General features: G+C 43.4%; 1 protein-coding gene across 2 annotated transcripts in view; it reads right to left on the bottom strand.

The window, feature by feature from the left end:
• The window catches only part of LOC117520734 (annexin A5-like), a 62528-nt gene that overhangs the window by 10739 nt on the left and 34688 nt on the right, over positions 1 to 17101 (bottom strand). For both annotated transcript variants that reach the window (XM_034182038.1, XM_034182037.1), the window contains 6 exons: positions 10883 to 10973; positions 8984 to 9063; positions 8663 to 8713; positions 5963 to 6056; positions 608 to 703; positions 361 to 419 (listed from right to left, as the gene is read on the bottom strand). In XM_034182038.1, the coding sequence (XP_034037929.1) occupies positions 361 to 419; positions 608 to 703; positions 5963 to 6056; positions 8663 to 8713; positions 8984 to 9063; positions 10883 to 10973 (471 nt within the window). The remainder of the gene's footprint in view (positions 1 to 360; positions 420 to 607; positions 704 to 5962; positions 6057 to 8662; positions 8714 to 8983; positions 9064 to 10882; positions 10974 to 17101) is intronic.

Genomic DNA, 17101 nt, shown 5'->3' with positions numbered 1-17101 from the left:
ATTAATATTGGAAACCCGGTAGTGACTGACACACAGGAGCAACTTGGGGATTACGGATCTTGCTATCTTGAGCCCATCACTTTAACCTCTAGACCATCACTGGGTAGTCTACAGGGTAAAGTAAGGGGTCCAACAATGTCCAGTTGGGCTTGAGATGACCTAGAGAGCAGAGGGGCTAAAGATGGGCTCGCAACCAGAAGATCCTTAGATTTCCCATCAGACAGGAAAATCACTACAGTTCTTTCAGTAACTGTTTTCCTAACACAGTAAGCAAACACATGATAAATGATACCGAAAATGAAAGAGTGCCAGAAATTACATTTACATTCTTGGTATATGAAGAACGATAGAGATACGTACCCTCATAGAGTTATACAGAGCTTCAGCAAAAAACGCTGGAACACTCCTGACACACTTCACTGTGGAAGAAACGGCAAGGAATTAACTTCACACTTTTTTAGCCAAAATCAGTGCCTGTTGTGCAGGCACTGATTTTGGCTGACAACTGGAACTTTGTAGTGTATTTCATTCTAATGTGCATGTCAGAAACCCGGAGAGCAGCACTTTAATTTGTCTCTTACGATCAGTCACGGATTATTCGCCTTACCAACAGCAATGAGCAGGTTCTCCAAATTCCCAGTGGTCTCGCCTTTAATGCTATCCTCTATGTCAGAACCACAGATCTTCCTGTAGGCATCGAACACTACGGAGAACAAAACAATCACTGCTGTGATATTCTCTTTCAAGTGAAATAGCAGACGCGTGGGATTGAAAAGGTCACAGCTTCAGCATCAACATCTGTCTCGTTTTCAGGGTGACTTCCTGGGTGCTTTGTTTTCACTTGCTTTCTAATCTTCTTTTAAGGTGGCAGTAATTAAACCATTACTTAAAAAGCCATCACTTGACCCAGCTATCTTAGCTAATTATAGGCCAATCTCCAACCTTCCTTTTCTCTCAAAAATTCTTGAAAGGGTAGTTGTTAAACAGCTAACTGATCATCTGCAGAGGAATGGTCTATTCGAAGAGTTTCAGTCAGGTTTCAGAATTCATCATAGTACAGAAACAGCATTAGTGAAGGTTACAAATGATCTTCTTATGGCCTCAGACAGTGGACTCATCTCTGTGCTTGTTCTGTTAGACCTCAGTGCTGCTTTTGATACTGTTGACCATAAAATTTTATTACAGAGATTAGAGCATGCCATAGGTATTAAAGGCACTGCGCTGCGGTGGTTTGAATCATATTTATCTAATAGATTACAATTTGTTCATGTAAATGGGGAATCTTCTTCACAGACTAAGGTTAATTATGGAGTTCCACAAGGTTCTGTGCTAGGACCAATTTTATTCACTTTATACATGCTTCCCTTAGGCAGTATTATTAGACGGCATTGGTTAAATTTTCATGATCAGGATATGTCATTCAAAGCGCATATTAAACAAATATGTAAGACTGCTTTTTTGCATTTACGCAATATCTCTAAAATTAGAAAGGTCTTGTCTCAGAGTGATGCTGAAAAACTAATTCATGCATTTATTTCCTCTAGGCTGGACTATTGTAATTCATTATTCTCAGGTTGTCCTAAAAGTTCCCTGAAAAGCCTTCAGTTAATTCAAAATGCTGCAGCTAGAGTACTGACGGGGACTAGAAGCAGAGAGCATATCTCACCCATATTGGCCTCTCTTCATTGGCTTCCTGTTAATTCTAGAATAGAATTTAAAATTCTTCTTCTTACTTATAAGGTTTTGAATAGTCAGGTCCCTTCTTATCTTAGGGACCTCATAGTACCATATCACCCCAATAGAGCGCTTCGCTCTCAGACTGCAGGCTTACTTGTAGTTCCTAGGGTTTGTAAGAGTAGAATGGGAGGCAGAGCCTTCAGCTTTCAGGCTCCTCTCCTGTGGAACCAGCTCCCAATTCGGATCAGGGAGACAGACACCCTCTCTACTTTTAAGATTAGGCTTAAAACTTTCCTTTTTGCTAAAGCTTATAGTTAGGGCTGGATCAGGTGACCCTGAACCATCCCTTAGTTATGCTGCTATAGACTTAGACTGCTGGGGGGTTCCCATAATGCATTGAGTGTTTCTTTCTCTTTTTGCTCTGTATGCACCACTCTGCATTTAATCATTAGTGATTGATCTCTGCTCCCCTCCACAGCATGTCTTTTTCCCCGGTTCTCTCCCTCAGCCCCAACCAGTCCCAGCAGAAGACTGCCCCTCCCTGAGCCTGGTTCTGCTGGAGGTTTCTTCTTGTTAAAAGGGAGTTTTTCCTTCCCACTGTTGCCAAGTGCTTGCTCACAGGTGGTCGTTTTGACCGTTGGGGGTTTTCCGTAATTATTGTATGTCTTTGCCTTACAATATAAAGCGCCTTGGGGCAACTGTTTGTTGTGATTTGGCGCTATATAAATAAAATTGATTTGATTTGATTTGATTTGACTTCCTGGGTGCTTTGTTTTCACTTGCTTTCTAATCTTCAGTCTGATAGCACTGATATTATTTGTATGGTGATTTACAATGGTACTTTATATATACACAGCTTTATTATATATAATCATTCAGTCACACACTAGAGTGATGATGTTTTATCTACATGTCACAGTTGTTATTTTCAATGGTGCTAAATGGTTACTGTTGACTGCAAGCAGGAGAACATAAAAGAATAAGTCGATATAGGGTTTGAGGCCCATTGGTGTCACCTGGCTACCACATTGTAAAGTGGGAGTCTAGATATGCCACACCTGTGAGGTGAGATGGATTATCTCAGCAAAGGAGAAGTGCTCACGAACACAGATTTAGACAGATTTGTAAATTATATTTGAGAGAAACAGGTCTTTTATGTACAGTGAGGAAAATAAGTATTTTAACACCCTGCTGTTTTGCAAGGTCTCCCACTTAGGTGCATGTCCACTGTGAGAGACATAATCTAAAAAAAAATCTGGAAATCACAATGTATGATTTTTTTAATAATTTATTTGTATGTTACTGCTGCAAATAAGTATTTGAACACCTACCAACCAGCAAGAATTCTGGCTCTCACAGACCTGTTAATTTTTCTTTAAGAAGCCCTCTTATTCTGCACTCTTTACCTGTATTAATTGCATCTGTTTGAACTTGTTACCTGTATAAAAGACACCTGTTCACACACTCAATCAATCACACTCCAACCTGTCCACCATAGCCAAGACCAAAGAGCTGTCTAAGGACACCAGGGACAAAACTGTAGACCTGCACAAGGCTGGGATGGACTACAGGACAACAGGCCAGCAGCTTGGTAGAAGACAACAACTATTATGATTATATATTAGAAAGTGGAAGGAACACAAGATGACTGTCAATCTCCCTCGGTCTGGGATTCCATGCATGATCTCACTTTGTGGGGTAAGGATGATTCTGAGAAAGCTCAGAACTACACAGGAGGACCTGGTCAATGACCTGAAGAGAGCTGGGACCACAGTCACAAAGATTACATTAGTAACACATGATGCTGTCATGGTTTAAAATCCTGCAGGGCAGCAAGGTCCCCCTGCTCAAGCCAGCATATGTCCAGGCCCGTTTGAAGTTCACCAGTGACCATCTGGATGATCCAGAGGAGGCATGGGAGAAGGTCATGTGGTCAGATGAGACCAGAATAGAGGTTTTTGGAATCAACTCCACTTACCATGTTTAGAGGATGAGAACAACCCCAAGAAAACCATCCCAACCGTGAAGCATGGGGGTGGAAACATCATACTCTGGGGGCGCTCTTCTGCAAAGGGGACAGGACGACTGCACCGTATTGAAGGGAGGATGGATGGGGTCATGTATTGCGAGATTTTGGCAAACAACCTCCTTCCCTCAGTAAGAGCATTGAAGATGGGTCATGGCTGGGTCTTCCAGCATGACAATGACCCCAAACACACAGCCAGGGCAACTAAGGAGGGGCTCTGTAAGAAGCATTTCAAGGTCCTGGAGTGGCCTGGCCAGTCTCCAGACCTGAACTCAATAGAAAACCTTTGGAGGGAGCTGAAACTCCAAACCTGAAAGATTTGGAGAAGATCTGTATGGAGGAGTGGACCAAAATCCCTGCTGCAGTGTGTGAAAACCTGGTGAAAATCTACAGGAAATGTTTGACCTCTGTAACTGCAAACAAAGGCTACTGTACCAAATATTAACATTGATTTTCACAGGTGTTCAAATACTTATTTGCAGCAGTAACATACAAATAAATTATTAAAAAAATCATACATTGTGATTTCCAGATTTTTTTTTTTTTTAGATTATGTCTCTCACAGTGGACATGCACCTAAGATGAAAATTTCAGACCCCTCCATGATTTCTAAGTGCGAGAACTTGCAAAATCGCAGGGTGTTCAAATACTTATTTTCCTTCTGTATATAGAAAATGTTTTAGAGCTTTGAGTTCCGCTCATCAAAAATGGGAGCAAAAACAAAAGTGTTGGGTTTATATTTTTGTCCAGTTTAATTGCCAATTCCACATTCAGTCGAAAAAATAAATCCACTGAGTTTACTACAACAGAGAAACTGTTTACCCAAATCGACAGGAAAAATAAGAAAATATAATAAGCTGTTAAAGGGTAATGTGTTGCTTCTCTTGAACACACACACATACGAGGTCTGTGATAAAAGTAACGGACCTTATTTTTTTTTTCAAAAACCATATGGATTTGAATCACGTGTGATTACATCAGACATGCTTGAACCCTCGTGGGCATGCGAGAGTTTTTTCACACCTGTTGATTATGTCATTTGCCTGTGGGCAGTCATTGAGTGAGGAGTCGCCCACCCTCTCGTCGTTTTTTCATTGTTTAGGAATGGCTCAGAGACTGCTGCTTTGTTTGATAAAAAATTTTTCAAAAACTGTAAGGCACAACTGAGTGGACACCATTCGATAAATTCAGCTGGTTTTCGGTAAAAGGTTTAACGGCTGATGAGAGATTTTGGTCTGGTAGTGTCGCTTTAAGGACGGCCCACGGCGCCTGACGGCGATCTGCGCTTCGAGGCGGCAGCGTCTCGCTGTTTCAAGTTGAAAACTTCCACATTTCAGGCTCTGTTGACCCAGTAAGTCGTCAGAGAACAGAGAACTTTCAGAAGAAGTTGGCATGAGGAGTTTATTCGGACATTCCATTGTTAACGGACATTTTGTAATGAAAGAACGTGTGGGCAGAGTCGCATGTCGGGCTGGACCCGACCGCGGGGGGTCGCGACAGGAAAAACACCTCCGTTGGAAGCCTTAACGGGCAAGTTGGAACATGCCCAAGCTGTTAAACAATTTCTCAGTTACTCACTTGTTGAAAGCCATCAAAAGCTGCCTGAATTTTACAAATGGTTTTCAACACGGAGGTGTTTTTCCTGTCGCGGCACACAGATTTGCCGAGTCATCACGGAAACGACTTGGCGAATTTGCGCGCACGTCTTTCATTACAAAATGTCCTTAAACAGTGGAATGTCCGCATAAAGTCCTCATGCCGGCCTCTTCTGAATCTTCTCTGTTCTCTCACGACGTCCTGGGTGAATTAAGCCTTAAATTAGAATGTTTTCAGGTTGAAACAGGCCGGTGACGGTGCCTGGAAGCGCTGCGCGACATCCCGCTCCGTGGGAAGTCCTTACACCGACAGAAACACCCCATAATCTCTCATCAGCCGTTAAACTTTTCACCGAAAACCAGCTTAATTTCTGGAATAGTGTCCACTCGGATATCCCTCACAGGTCCAGAAAAAATGTTGATAAAGCAACGCGCGCCATCCGCAGCGGCTATTCAGACAAAGAGATTCCGACGGGCGGGGTGGAGCACTCCTCACTCAAGGCCTGCCCACAGGCGAATGACGTCACCGACACGCGTGAAAAAACTCACGCATGCGCACAAGGGTTCAAGCATGTCTGACGTAAAAACATATTAATCAAATCCATTTATTTTTTGAAAAAAATAAAAAGGACCGCTTTTTTCATCACAGACTTCGTACGCTCACCTTTCTTGAGATGTTCTATGCTCCTGTTGCCAAGAATTGAGATGAATTTGTCTTCGTCTGTCCCAAACTTGCCCTCGCCGGCAGCATACAGATCCTGTGATGGAAGATTGTGCACACACTCAACAAGCAAACGCAGATACGACTTTGTTCTCAGTATGTTAACAACTTCAGCCCTTTTACATTAAGATGTAAAAAAATCCATTCATATTTGCATATGCTGTAATTTGTTTTTGATTATACAATTTTTTGCTGCACTTGCTGACAAAGTGGTTTTGCACTACAGGAGGGTCGTCTGTTGCAGCAACAGGTAAGACATAACGGATGACTTTCAACTGATCTTTAGCTAGAATAAGCTAAAACTAATTCAGTGATTTTTTTTTTTTTTTTTAATGAAAGTTGGCAGAGAACATGAGTCAAGCGGGTACTCCCTAAATTTTGGAGCAGATATGGATCAACTGGATTTTTTTATTAACATTGCAAAACAGGACCATCAACATCAAAGATGATTTATCAACTATCCATGATCAGGATCAAAGCTTATCATTCATTATCAAACAACTAGAACTAGAGATCAAACGTCAGTGATCATCATCAAAGATTAGGAATCAAAATCAAAGATCAGAGAATGGGATGAAAGATGAGGATCAGCAGTCAGGAACACGATCAAAGATTAGAGATCAGGAACAAAATTCTGAGACCTGGATTAAAGTTCAATCACAAGTACACAATATCATTGATGAGAATCAGACAGCAGAAATCAAGATCAAAGGCCAGTGAACATGATAAAAGACAAAGATTAAAAGTCAGGAATATGATGAAAGATAAGCAATAATGGACAAAATTCTGAGAACAAGATCAAAGTTCAGTGACAGGATCAAAGTTCAGTGTGGATGTTCAACCAGCTGTGACTAGAGTTCAAACGTCAGTGATCACTTTAAGCATCAAAGCTCAATGATCAGCATCAAATAGGAAGAATCAAGATCAAAAGTCAGTGAACAGTATAAAACATAAGGAACAAAAGTCAGGAACATGAGCAAAGAATTGAGATCAGGGACAAAATTCTGAGATTAGACTCAAAGACGAGTAATCAGGATCAAATATCAGTGATCACCATCAAGGTACAGTAATCAGGATCAAAGGTTAACTCTCATGATCCAAAGTCATCTATCAAGAGTAGACCAAAATTCAGTAATCACTGTCAAAGTTTATATTTCAGAATAAGTGGCAGAGATGTTCCCTCTACTGCTTTCCCTTCTAGTATCAGAGGGAGTTTTCCTTATCGCTGTCGCCTGTGTGCTTTCTCTTGGAGCTGGTAAGGTTAGACCTTACTTGTGTGAAGCACCTTGAGGCAACTTTGTTGTGATTTGGCGCAATATAAAATAAAAATAAATTAAATTAGTATTGTCTCTGCCTTTGTTTGTTGTTTGGACTGTGAGCAGCATTAATCAAATTCTAAAGAAACAGTTTTAACAGTACTGAATATGAACAAAAACCAGTGCATATTGTGGTACAACTGGAAAAAAGGTCATCAGGTCAAATTTCAGCACACAACATTTTTGTCATTTGGAGGGAAAAACGTTCAGCTGGATCAAATAGACATTTGTGTTCTCTGAGTAATTTAAGCTCCAATAATCTGTTCTGTGCACTCTTTCACTGATACACAGGAAAGGGTGATGGTATCAGGGACAAAGGTCAAAGAAAACTTTCCAGTCACTTTTATGAAAAAAATGTTCAAAAAAGTGCGAACTGAAACTTTAAGTTTAAGATCTTCAGTAGCTTCAGCTAGGCAACAGCTGAACTTTCTTGCTTTAAATGTTACCATGGTAACACTTCCATCAGAGTCTTTAGAAAGTTGCAACCCTGGTATAGATTTTCTAGGAACCTTGGGCCTTTTCAGGAACAGAAACCTTAAAAAAAACTGAAACAACTCCATCGAAGAGCAAAGCAAGAAAATGTCCACAAAATCCACAATCCAGATCAGATCTGAATCAAGATGATAGTGAGTGCCAGTCTGCACCTCACTTTCAAATATGAGAGTGATTGGGGCACGTTTGATGAAGATATAATGTAAAATATACATTAAATGGGGTTTTCAATGTTAAATTTAAATAGCCACAAAATCTGTCATCTTGATCAGATCCAGATAAAACTTTGTCAGCCGATAAAAGGTACCATCCTACATAACGCTGTCAAATATGAAAGAATGTGAACTTTGTTGACGGAGTTATGATTTTTTTTTTTTTTAATTCATTCAGTGTTAAGGATAGGGATTTTATCAGTTCTACTGGCCATTTTTCCTGACTTTGCCATTTGACCTTGAAAATTTAATCACTTCTTTGCCTATCAGGATATGAAACTTCAGTAAAAATTTACTAATGATATATGAAAAGTTGTGGGCTCCAGGCTGTTCACAAACAAACAGACAGACAAACTGGGGCCGCCCCGTGCACTGGGGCCGTTTGCATTGATGGCTTTAAGGACTTTCTTAACTTCGTTGGCAGAGGTTAAAAAAAAAATTGCCTGAGGGAGTTTTTCGTTACCACTGTTGCTGCTCAGGGAGTCGGTACTTGTGTGCAGTGCCTACGGGTGACTTTATGTTGCAATTTTGAATAAATCGAACTGAATTGATGACTCATGAATACACTTCATCCCTTGTTGCCAGATCTTGTAATGTTTCCTGATGGCCTTGGTTCCTCTCACCTTTGCATCTTTTTCGATCTTGCCCTCATCGACTCCGTCCTCCCGGCTCCCCTTTGCAGTCAGATGAAACAGACAGACAGATGGACAAGCAGAAAGTAATTCTCAGTCAGTCTGGACTGAAAAGGTGTGATCACAACCTGCAGAGAGCCTGTAAACCCAGGTGACCCTGGACAAGCGGCCAAGATCCGCTAGGATTGCATTTACTAAAGCAGATTGGAGGAAGCGGCGACTGTGCTTTGTGCTGTCACCTAATCCTCAAACGACTTTGTAACAGCATCATGAGATGCTCTCGCTGTCACCACAGGAAATACAATTCTCTACCTGCAGCAGGATCACCAGGAGTCTCTGATAGTGTCCTGAGGTGTCACCGCAGATATCTTTCTCCAGTTTGCTGCCAAACTCTGGAGGAAAGCGGAGACGAAGGTCACAAGATTGTTTACATTTCCTGCTCACGGCAGGTTCTTAAATTTTTATGCAGTCAGGCATCACCAGTTACACAGCTTCTTGGCATAGTGGCACATGGAAGGACTTTCTTTAAAAAAAAAAACCTCTACCTTGTTGGCACACACATGGTCCACACGAACTGAGATTTGATGTGTTTTCTTGCATTACAATCTTTCTTTCTTCCACTCCACTGTGAACCCGTGTAACTGCTGATGACCCGTGAACAAACAAATGTTGCACAATGCACAGTTTCTCCAGTCCCCAACCGCAGAACTCCTTCACAGTTGTCTGGATGTCTTGGTGGCTTCCTTCTCTACTATCCTTCTTGCACTGGCTCCCTGTGACTGTAAGAGCAGATTTCATGGGGTGGGGGGTTCTGCTGACATATAAGGTGGCTCATGCAGTCACCTATCTTGTTGAACGTGTTAAGCCTTATGTGCCTTCTCCTGCCCTGCAGTGTCTCAGGATGTGGACTTACACTGTCACCCCAAGTCAGCAGGTTTTACTTACCATCCTGCCACTTTGTGCAACAATTTGCTTCTTGATATTCAAAACTTCACTTCAGTTGACTCTTTCAAGGCAAATCTTAAAACCCATTTATTTTCTACTATTTGTCACTAGTTTCATGGGTTTATCTCTTTTTTTTTCTTCTTTTTTTGCATGTGATACATGTTCTGTTTTTTTATTCTTTATTTATGAGTTTTCAACAATGATGGGTACATTAAACAGATATACAGATGTACAGATATAGTATGTACACTCCTCAACAGTGTTTAGAATTCTTAATTCACATTCCCATCATATGAAGTAAAAGAAAACAAAAAACACAGAAAGGAACAGAAGAGAGTGTGATGTTCTATTTTAATTGTTTTTATGGATGATTGTTGTGTCTTGATGTTTTATTATGTAGAGCACTTTGTGTGTTTTTTAACTTGAAAGTTCAATTTAAATAAATATATTACATTATTGTATAGTTCTGCCTAAACCCAACAGATTTACCAAACAGTTGTTTGAATTTCTTAGTAATTTCTTACCAACCTATAGCAAGTACTGGTTCCAAGTTTTATGAAATTCCTCCTAAAAGTGTGAAAGGAGTTGATTTCAGAATGCTTATACCCTTTTTGGGAGGGACAGAGGGATGGCCGGACAGACAGACAGATGGACGGAAATCGCCACAACATAATCCCCCTTCAGAGCTTCCGTCAGTGGGGGATAAAAATTGTTGAATTATTTTAAAAAACACTTATATTTTAATGGTCCAATTACTTATGGGCGATGGAAACAGATGCACTATAGTTACAAATGGCTAGAATTGTTAATGGTGAATGCATTAGTTTTAAACCACTTCAATAAAAGCTGAAAGTCAACATGACAAAAAAACTGTTATTTCATTTTAACTCTATTTTGTTTGTATAGAGAGCCAAAACTACACACACACACACACACAAATTACTGTCCAATTACTTGTGGACCTGAATGTACAAATATAGTTATATAGAGACCAAGGTGATGCCATAAGTGTAGGTCTCCAGCAGCGGATTTGAAAAGTGGTGCATTTAATCAAACACCAATAAAAATTATTATCCAGATACTTTGTTTTCATTTACAAAATGAATTTATAAAATTACTCTCCAAGTTCTGCTTTATGATTTGATATTTTTGTTTTAAAACAAAATGACAAGGAAACATCAGACTAGCTAATGAACAGCTGTTGCTGCAAACAGAGTTAACTGCTTTCTCCTCCGCCGTGGCGCGTCTTGTTGTTGAGTACGTCACCTTTTTTGTACACTTTGATGATCTCTTTAATTTGTTCCTGGGTCCTGGATGCCAGAATCTCAATCAACACGTCATCATCAGTGCCGGCACCCTGGGAGCCAAACACAACCAAGTTCACACTTTGCTTTGGATGGCAACACGTTGTCATAGCAATCACACACTGAGGTTGCCACAGACAGATATGCAATTAAAGATGGTTTAACTAAAGTCTGCAGAGCACCTGATACCTCTCAGATTTCAGACACTTATTTTTTGTCTACATCTGTGAATAAAAAGAAGGTGATAATCTGCTGAAGAGGTGCTCTTACAAAACAAATCGTGAGTTTGAAAGTTTGTGATCTAATGAAAGCAGGACAGAAGAAAATTATCACCAAATGGTTCAGCAGGCAGAAAGAACAGACAGACAGCAGGCAGACAGAACCAACAGACAGCAGACAGACAGAAAGAACAGACAGCAGACAGAACTGACAGACAGCAGACAGAAAGAACAGACAGCAGACAGACAGAAAGAACAGACAGACAGCAGGCAGACAGAACAGACAGCAGACAGACAGAACCAAGAGACAGCAGACAGAAACGAAAGAACAGACAGCAGACAGAACCAACAGACAGCAGACAGAACTGACAGACAGCAGACAGAAAGAACAGACAGCAGACAGAACCAACAGACAGCAGACAGAAAGAACAGACAGCAGACAGACAGAAAGAACAGACAGCAGACAGAACCAACAGACAGCAGACAGACAGAAAGAACAGACAGCAGACAGAACTGACAGACAGCAGACAGAAAGAACAGACAGCAGACAGACAGAAAGAACAGACAGACAGCAGGCAGACAGAACAGACAGCAGACAGACAGAACCAAGAGACAGCAGACAGAAACGAAAGAACAGACAGCAGACAGAACCAACAGACAGCAGACAGAACTGACAGACAGCAGACAGAAAGAACAGACAGCAGACAGAACCAAAAGGCAGCAGACAGACAGCATGCAGACAGACAACAGACACAACAGACAGACAGCAGACAGACAGAACAGACAGACAGCAGACAGAACCAACAGACAGCAGACAGAAAGAACAGACAACAGACAGAACCGAAAGACAGCAGACAGACAGCATGCAGACAGACAACAGACAGACAGCAGACAGACAGAACAGACAGACAGCAGACAGAACCAACAGACAGCAGACAGAACTGACAGACAGCAGACAGAAAGAACAGACAGCAGACAGACAGAAAGAACAGACAGCAGACAGAACCAACAGACAGCAGACAGAACTGACAGACAGCAGACAGAAAGAACAGACAGCAGACAGAACCGACAGACAGCAGACAGACAGAAAGAACAGACAGCAGACAGAACCAAGAGACAGCAGACAGACAGAAAGAACAGACAGCAGACAGAACCAAGAGACAGCAGACAGAACCAAAAGACAGCAGACAGAACCAAGAGACAGCAGACAGAACTGAAAGACAGCAGACAGACAGCATGCAGACAGACAACAGACAGAACAGACAGACAGACAGAAACAAAAGACAGCAGACAGAACCAACAGACAGCAGACAGAAAGACAGAACAGACAGCAGACAGAACCAACAGACAGCAGACAGAACTGACAGACAGCAGACAGAAAGAACAGACAGCAGACAGACAGAAAGAACAGACAGCAGACAGAACCAACAGACAGCAGACAGAAAGAACAGACAGCAGACAGACAGAAAGAACAGACAGCAGACAGAACCAACAGACAGCAGACAGAAAAAACAGACAGCAGACAGAACCAACAGACAGCAGACAGAACCAACAGACAGCAGACAGACAGAAAGAACAGACAGACAGCAGGCAGACAGAACCAACAGACAGCAGACAGAACCAAGAGACAGCAGACAGAACCGAAAGAACAGACAGCAGACAGAACCAACAGACAGCAGACAGAACTGACAGACAGCAGACAGAAAGAACAGACAGCAGACAGACAGAAAGAACAGACAGCAGACAGAACAGACAGACAGCAGACAGAACCAACAGGCAGCAGACAGAACTGACAGACAGCAGACAGAAAGAACAGACAGCAGACAGAACCAACAGACAGCAGACAGAACTGACAGACAGCAGACAGAACCGACAGACAGCAGACAGACAGAAAGAACAGACAGCAGACAGAACCAAGAGACAGCAGACAGACAGAAAGACAGACAGCAGACAGAACCAAAAGGCAGCAGACAGAACCGAAAGACAGCAGACAGACAGCATGCAGACAGACAACAGACAGAACAGACAGACAGCAGACAGACAGCAGACAGACAGAACAGACAGACAGCAGACAGAACTGACAGACAGCAGACCGAAAGAACAGACAGCAGACAGACAGCAGACAGAACCAAGAGACAGCAGACAGAACCAACAGACAGCAGACAGACAGAAAGAACAGACAGCAGACAGAACCAACAGACAGCAGACAGAACTGACAGACAGCAGACAGAAAGAACAGACAGCAGACAGACAGAAAGAACAGACAGCAGACAGAACAGACAGACAGCAGACAGAACCAACAGACAGCAGACAGAACTGACAGACAGCAGACAGAAAGAACAGACAGCAGACAGAACCAACAGACAGCAGACAGAACTGACAGACAGCAGACAGAACCGACAGACAGCAGACAGACAGAAAGAACAGACAGCAGACAGAACCAAGAGACAGCAGACAGACAGAAAGAACAGACAGCAGACAGAACCAAGAGACAGCAGACAGAACCGAAAGACAGCAGACAGACAGCATGCAGACAGACAACAGACAGAACAGACAGACAGCAGACAGAACCAAGAGACAGCAGACAGGATCAACAGACAGCAGACAGACAGAAAGAACAGACAGCAGACAGAACCAAGAGACAGCAGACAGAACCGAAAGACAGTAGACAGACAGCATGCAGACAGACAACAGACAGAACAGACAGACAGACAGACAGAACAGACAGACAGACAGCAGGCAGACAGAGCCAACAGACAGCAGGCAGACAGAACAGACAGACAGACTGCAGGCAGACAGACAGCAGGCAAACAGAGCCAACAGACAGCCAGCAGGCAGAACAGACAGACAGACAGCATGCAGACAGAGCCAACAGACAGCAGACAGACAGAAAAGACAGATAGACAGCATGCAGACAGACAACAGACAGAACAGACAGCAGACAGACAGAATAGACAGACAGACAGCAGGCAGACAGACAGCAGGCAGACAGAGCCAACAGACAGCAGGCAGAACAGACAGACAGCAGACAGAACAGACAGACAGATTACAGACAGACAGCAGGCAAACAGAACCAAAAAAACAGCAGACAGACAGATGGTATTCAGACAGAACAGACAGACAGCAAACAGAAAAGACAGACAGCAGGCAGACAGACTGACAGACAGATTGGTATTCAGACAGAACAGACAGACAGCAAACAAAAAGACAGACAGCAGGCAGACAGACTGACAGACAGATGGTATCAGGACAGAAACAGAACAGACAGCAGACAGAACAGACGACACAGGCAACAGACAGACAGTATTCAGACAGAACAGACAGACAGCAGACAGAACAGACAGACAGGCAGTTTTCTGACAGAACAGACAGACAGCAAACAGAAAAGACAGACAGCAGGCAGACAGACTGACAGACAGATGGTATTCAGACAGAACAGACAGACAGCAGACAGAACAGAGACAGCAGGCAAACAGACAGACGGTATTCAGACAGAACAGACAGACAGCAGACAGAACCAACAGACAGCAGACAGAACCAAGAGACAGCAGACAGAACCGAAAGAACAGACAGCAGACAGACAGAACCAACAGACAGCAGACAGAACTGACAGACAGCAGACAGAAAGAACAGACAGCAGACAGACAGAAAGAACAGACAGCAGACAGAACCAACAGACCGCAGACAGAACTGACAGACAGCAGACAGAAAGAACAGACAGACAGCAGACAGAACTGACAGACAGCAGACAGGACCGACACACAGCAGACAGACAGAAAGAACAGACAGCAGACAGAACCAAGACACAGCAGACAGACAGAAAGAACAGACACCAGACAGAACCAAGAGACAGCAGATAGACAGCAGACAGAACCAAGAAAAAGCAGACAGAACCAAAAGACAGCAGACAGAACTGAAAGACAGCAGACAGACAGCATGCAGGCAGACAACAGACAGAACAGACAGACAGACAGACAGCAGACAGACAGACAGCAGACAGAACCAAGAGACAGCAGACAGAACCGAAAGAACAGACAGCAGACAGAACCAAGAGACAGCAGACAGAACCGAAAGACAGCAGACAGACAGCATGCAGACAGACAAACAGACTGAACAGACAGACAGCAGACAGAACCAAGAGGACAGCAGACAGGACCAACAGACAGCAGACAGACAGAATAAACAGACAGCAGACAGAACCAAGAGACAGCAGACAGAACCGAAAGACAGCAGACAGACAGCATGCAGACAGGCAACAGACAGAACAGACAGACAGACAGACAGCAGACAGACAGAACAGACAGACAGACAGCAGGCAGACAGAGCCAACAGACAGCAGACAGACAGAACAGACAGACAGACTGCAGGCAGACAGACAGCAGGCAAACAGAGCCAACAGACAGCCAGCAGGCAGAACAGACAGACAGACAGCATGCAGACAGAGCCAACAGACAGCAGACAGACAGACAGACAGCAGACAGAACCAAGAGACAGCAGACAGAACCGAAAGACAGCAGACAGACAGCATGCAGACAGACAACAGACAGAACAGACAGACAGCAGACAGAACCAAGAGACAGCAGACAGGATCAACAGACAGCAGACAGACAGAAAGAACAGACAGCAGACAGAACCAAGAGACAGCAGACAGAACCGAAAGACAGTAGACAGACAGCATGCAGACAGACAACAGACAGAACAGACAGACAGACAGACAGAACAGACAGACAGACAGCAGGCAGACAGAGCCAACAGACAGCAGACAGACAGAACAGACAGACAGACTGCAGGCAGACAGACAGCAGGCAAACAGAGCCAACAGACAGCCAGCAGGCAGAACAGACAGACAGACAGCATGCAGACAGAGCCAACAGACAGCAGACAGACAGAAAAGACAGATAGACAGCATGCAGACAGACAACAGACAGAACAGACAGCAGACAGACAGAATAGACAGACAGACAGCAGGCAGACAGACAGCAGGCAGACAGAGCCAACAGACAGCCAGCAGGCAGAACAGACAGACAGCAGACAGAACAGACAGACAGATTACAGACAGACAGCAGGCAAACAGAACCAAAAAACAGCAGACAGACAGATGGTATTCAGACAGAACAGACAGACAGCAAACAGAAAAGACAGACAGCAGGCAGACAGACTGACAGACAGATGGTATTCAGACAGAACAGACAGACAGCAAACAGAAAAGACAGACAGCAGGCAGACAGACTGACAGACAGATGGTATTCAGACAGAACAGACAGACAGCAGACAGAACAGACAGACAACAGGCAAACAGACAGACAGTATTCAGACAGAACAGACAGACAGCAGACAGAACAGACAGACAGGCAGTTTTCTGACAGAACAGACAGACAGCAAACAGAAAAGACAGACAGCAGGCAGACAGACTGACAGACAGATGGTATTCAGACAGAACAGACAGACAGCAGACAGAACAGAGACAGCAGGCAAACAGACAGACGGTATTCAGACAGAACAGACAGACAGCAGACAGAACCAACAGACAGCAGACAGAACCAAGAGACAGCAGACAGAACCGAAAGAACAGACAGCAGACAGAACCAACAGACAGCAGACAGAACTGACAGACAGCAGACAGAAAGAACAGACAGCAGACAGACAGAAAGAACAGACAGCAGACAGAACCAACAGACCGCAGACAGAACTGACAGACAGCAGACAGAAAGAACAGACAGCAGACAGAACTGACAGACAGCAGACAGGACCGACACACAGCAGACAGACAGAAAGAACAGACAGCAGACAGAACCAAGACACAGCAGACAGACAGAAAGAACAGACACCAGACAGAACCAAGAGACAGCAGATAGACAGCAGACAGAACCAAGAAAAAGCAGACAGAACCAAAAGACAGCAGACAGAACTGAAAGACAGCAGACAGACAGCATGCAGGCAGACAACAGACAGAACAGACAGAC

This window comes from Thalassophryne amazonica, chromosome 11, assembly GCF_902500255.1.
Source record: "Thalassophryne amazonica chromosome 11, fThaAma1.1, whole genome shotgun sequence".
In the NCBI taxonomy this organism is placed as follows: Eukaryota; Metazoa; Chordata; class Actinopteri; order Batrachoidiformes; family Batrachoididae; genus Thalassophryne; species Thalassophryne amazonica.
The sequence above is the reverse complement of the archived record's forward strand: the minus strand, read 5'-3'. Positions and strand labels throughout refer to the sequence as shown.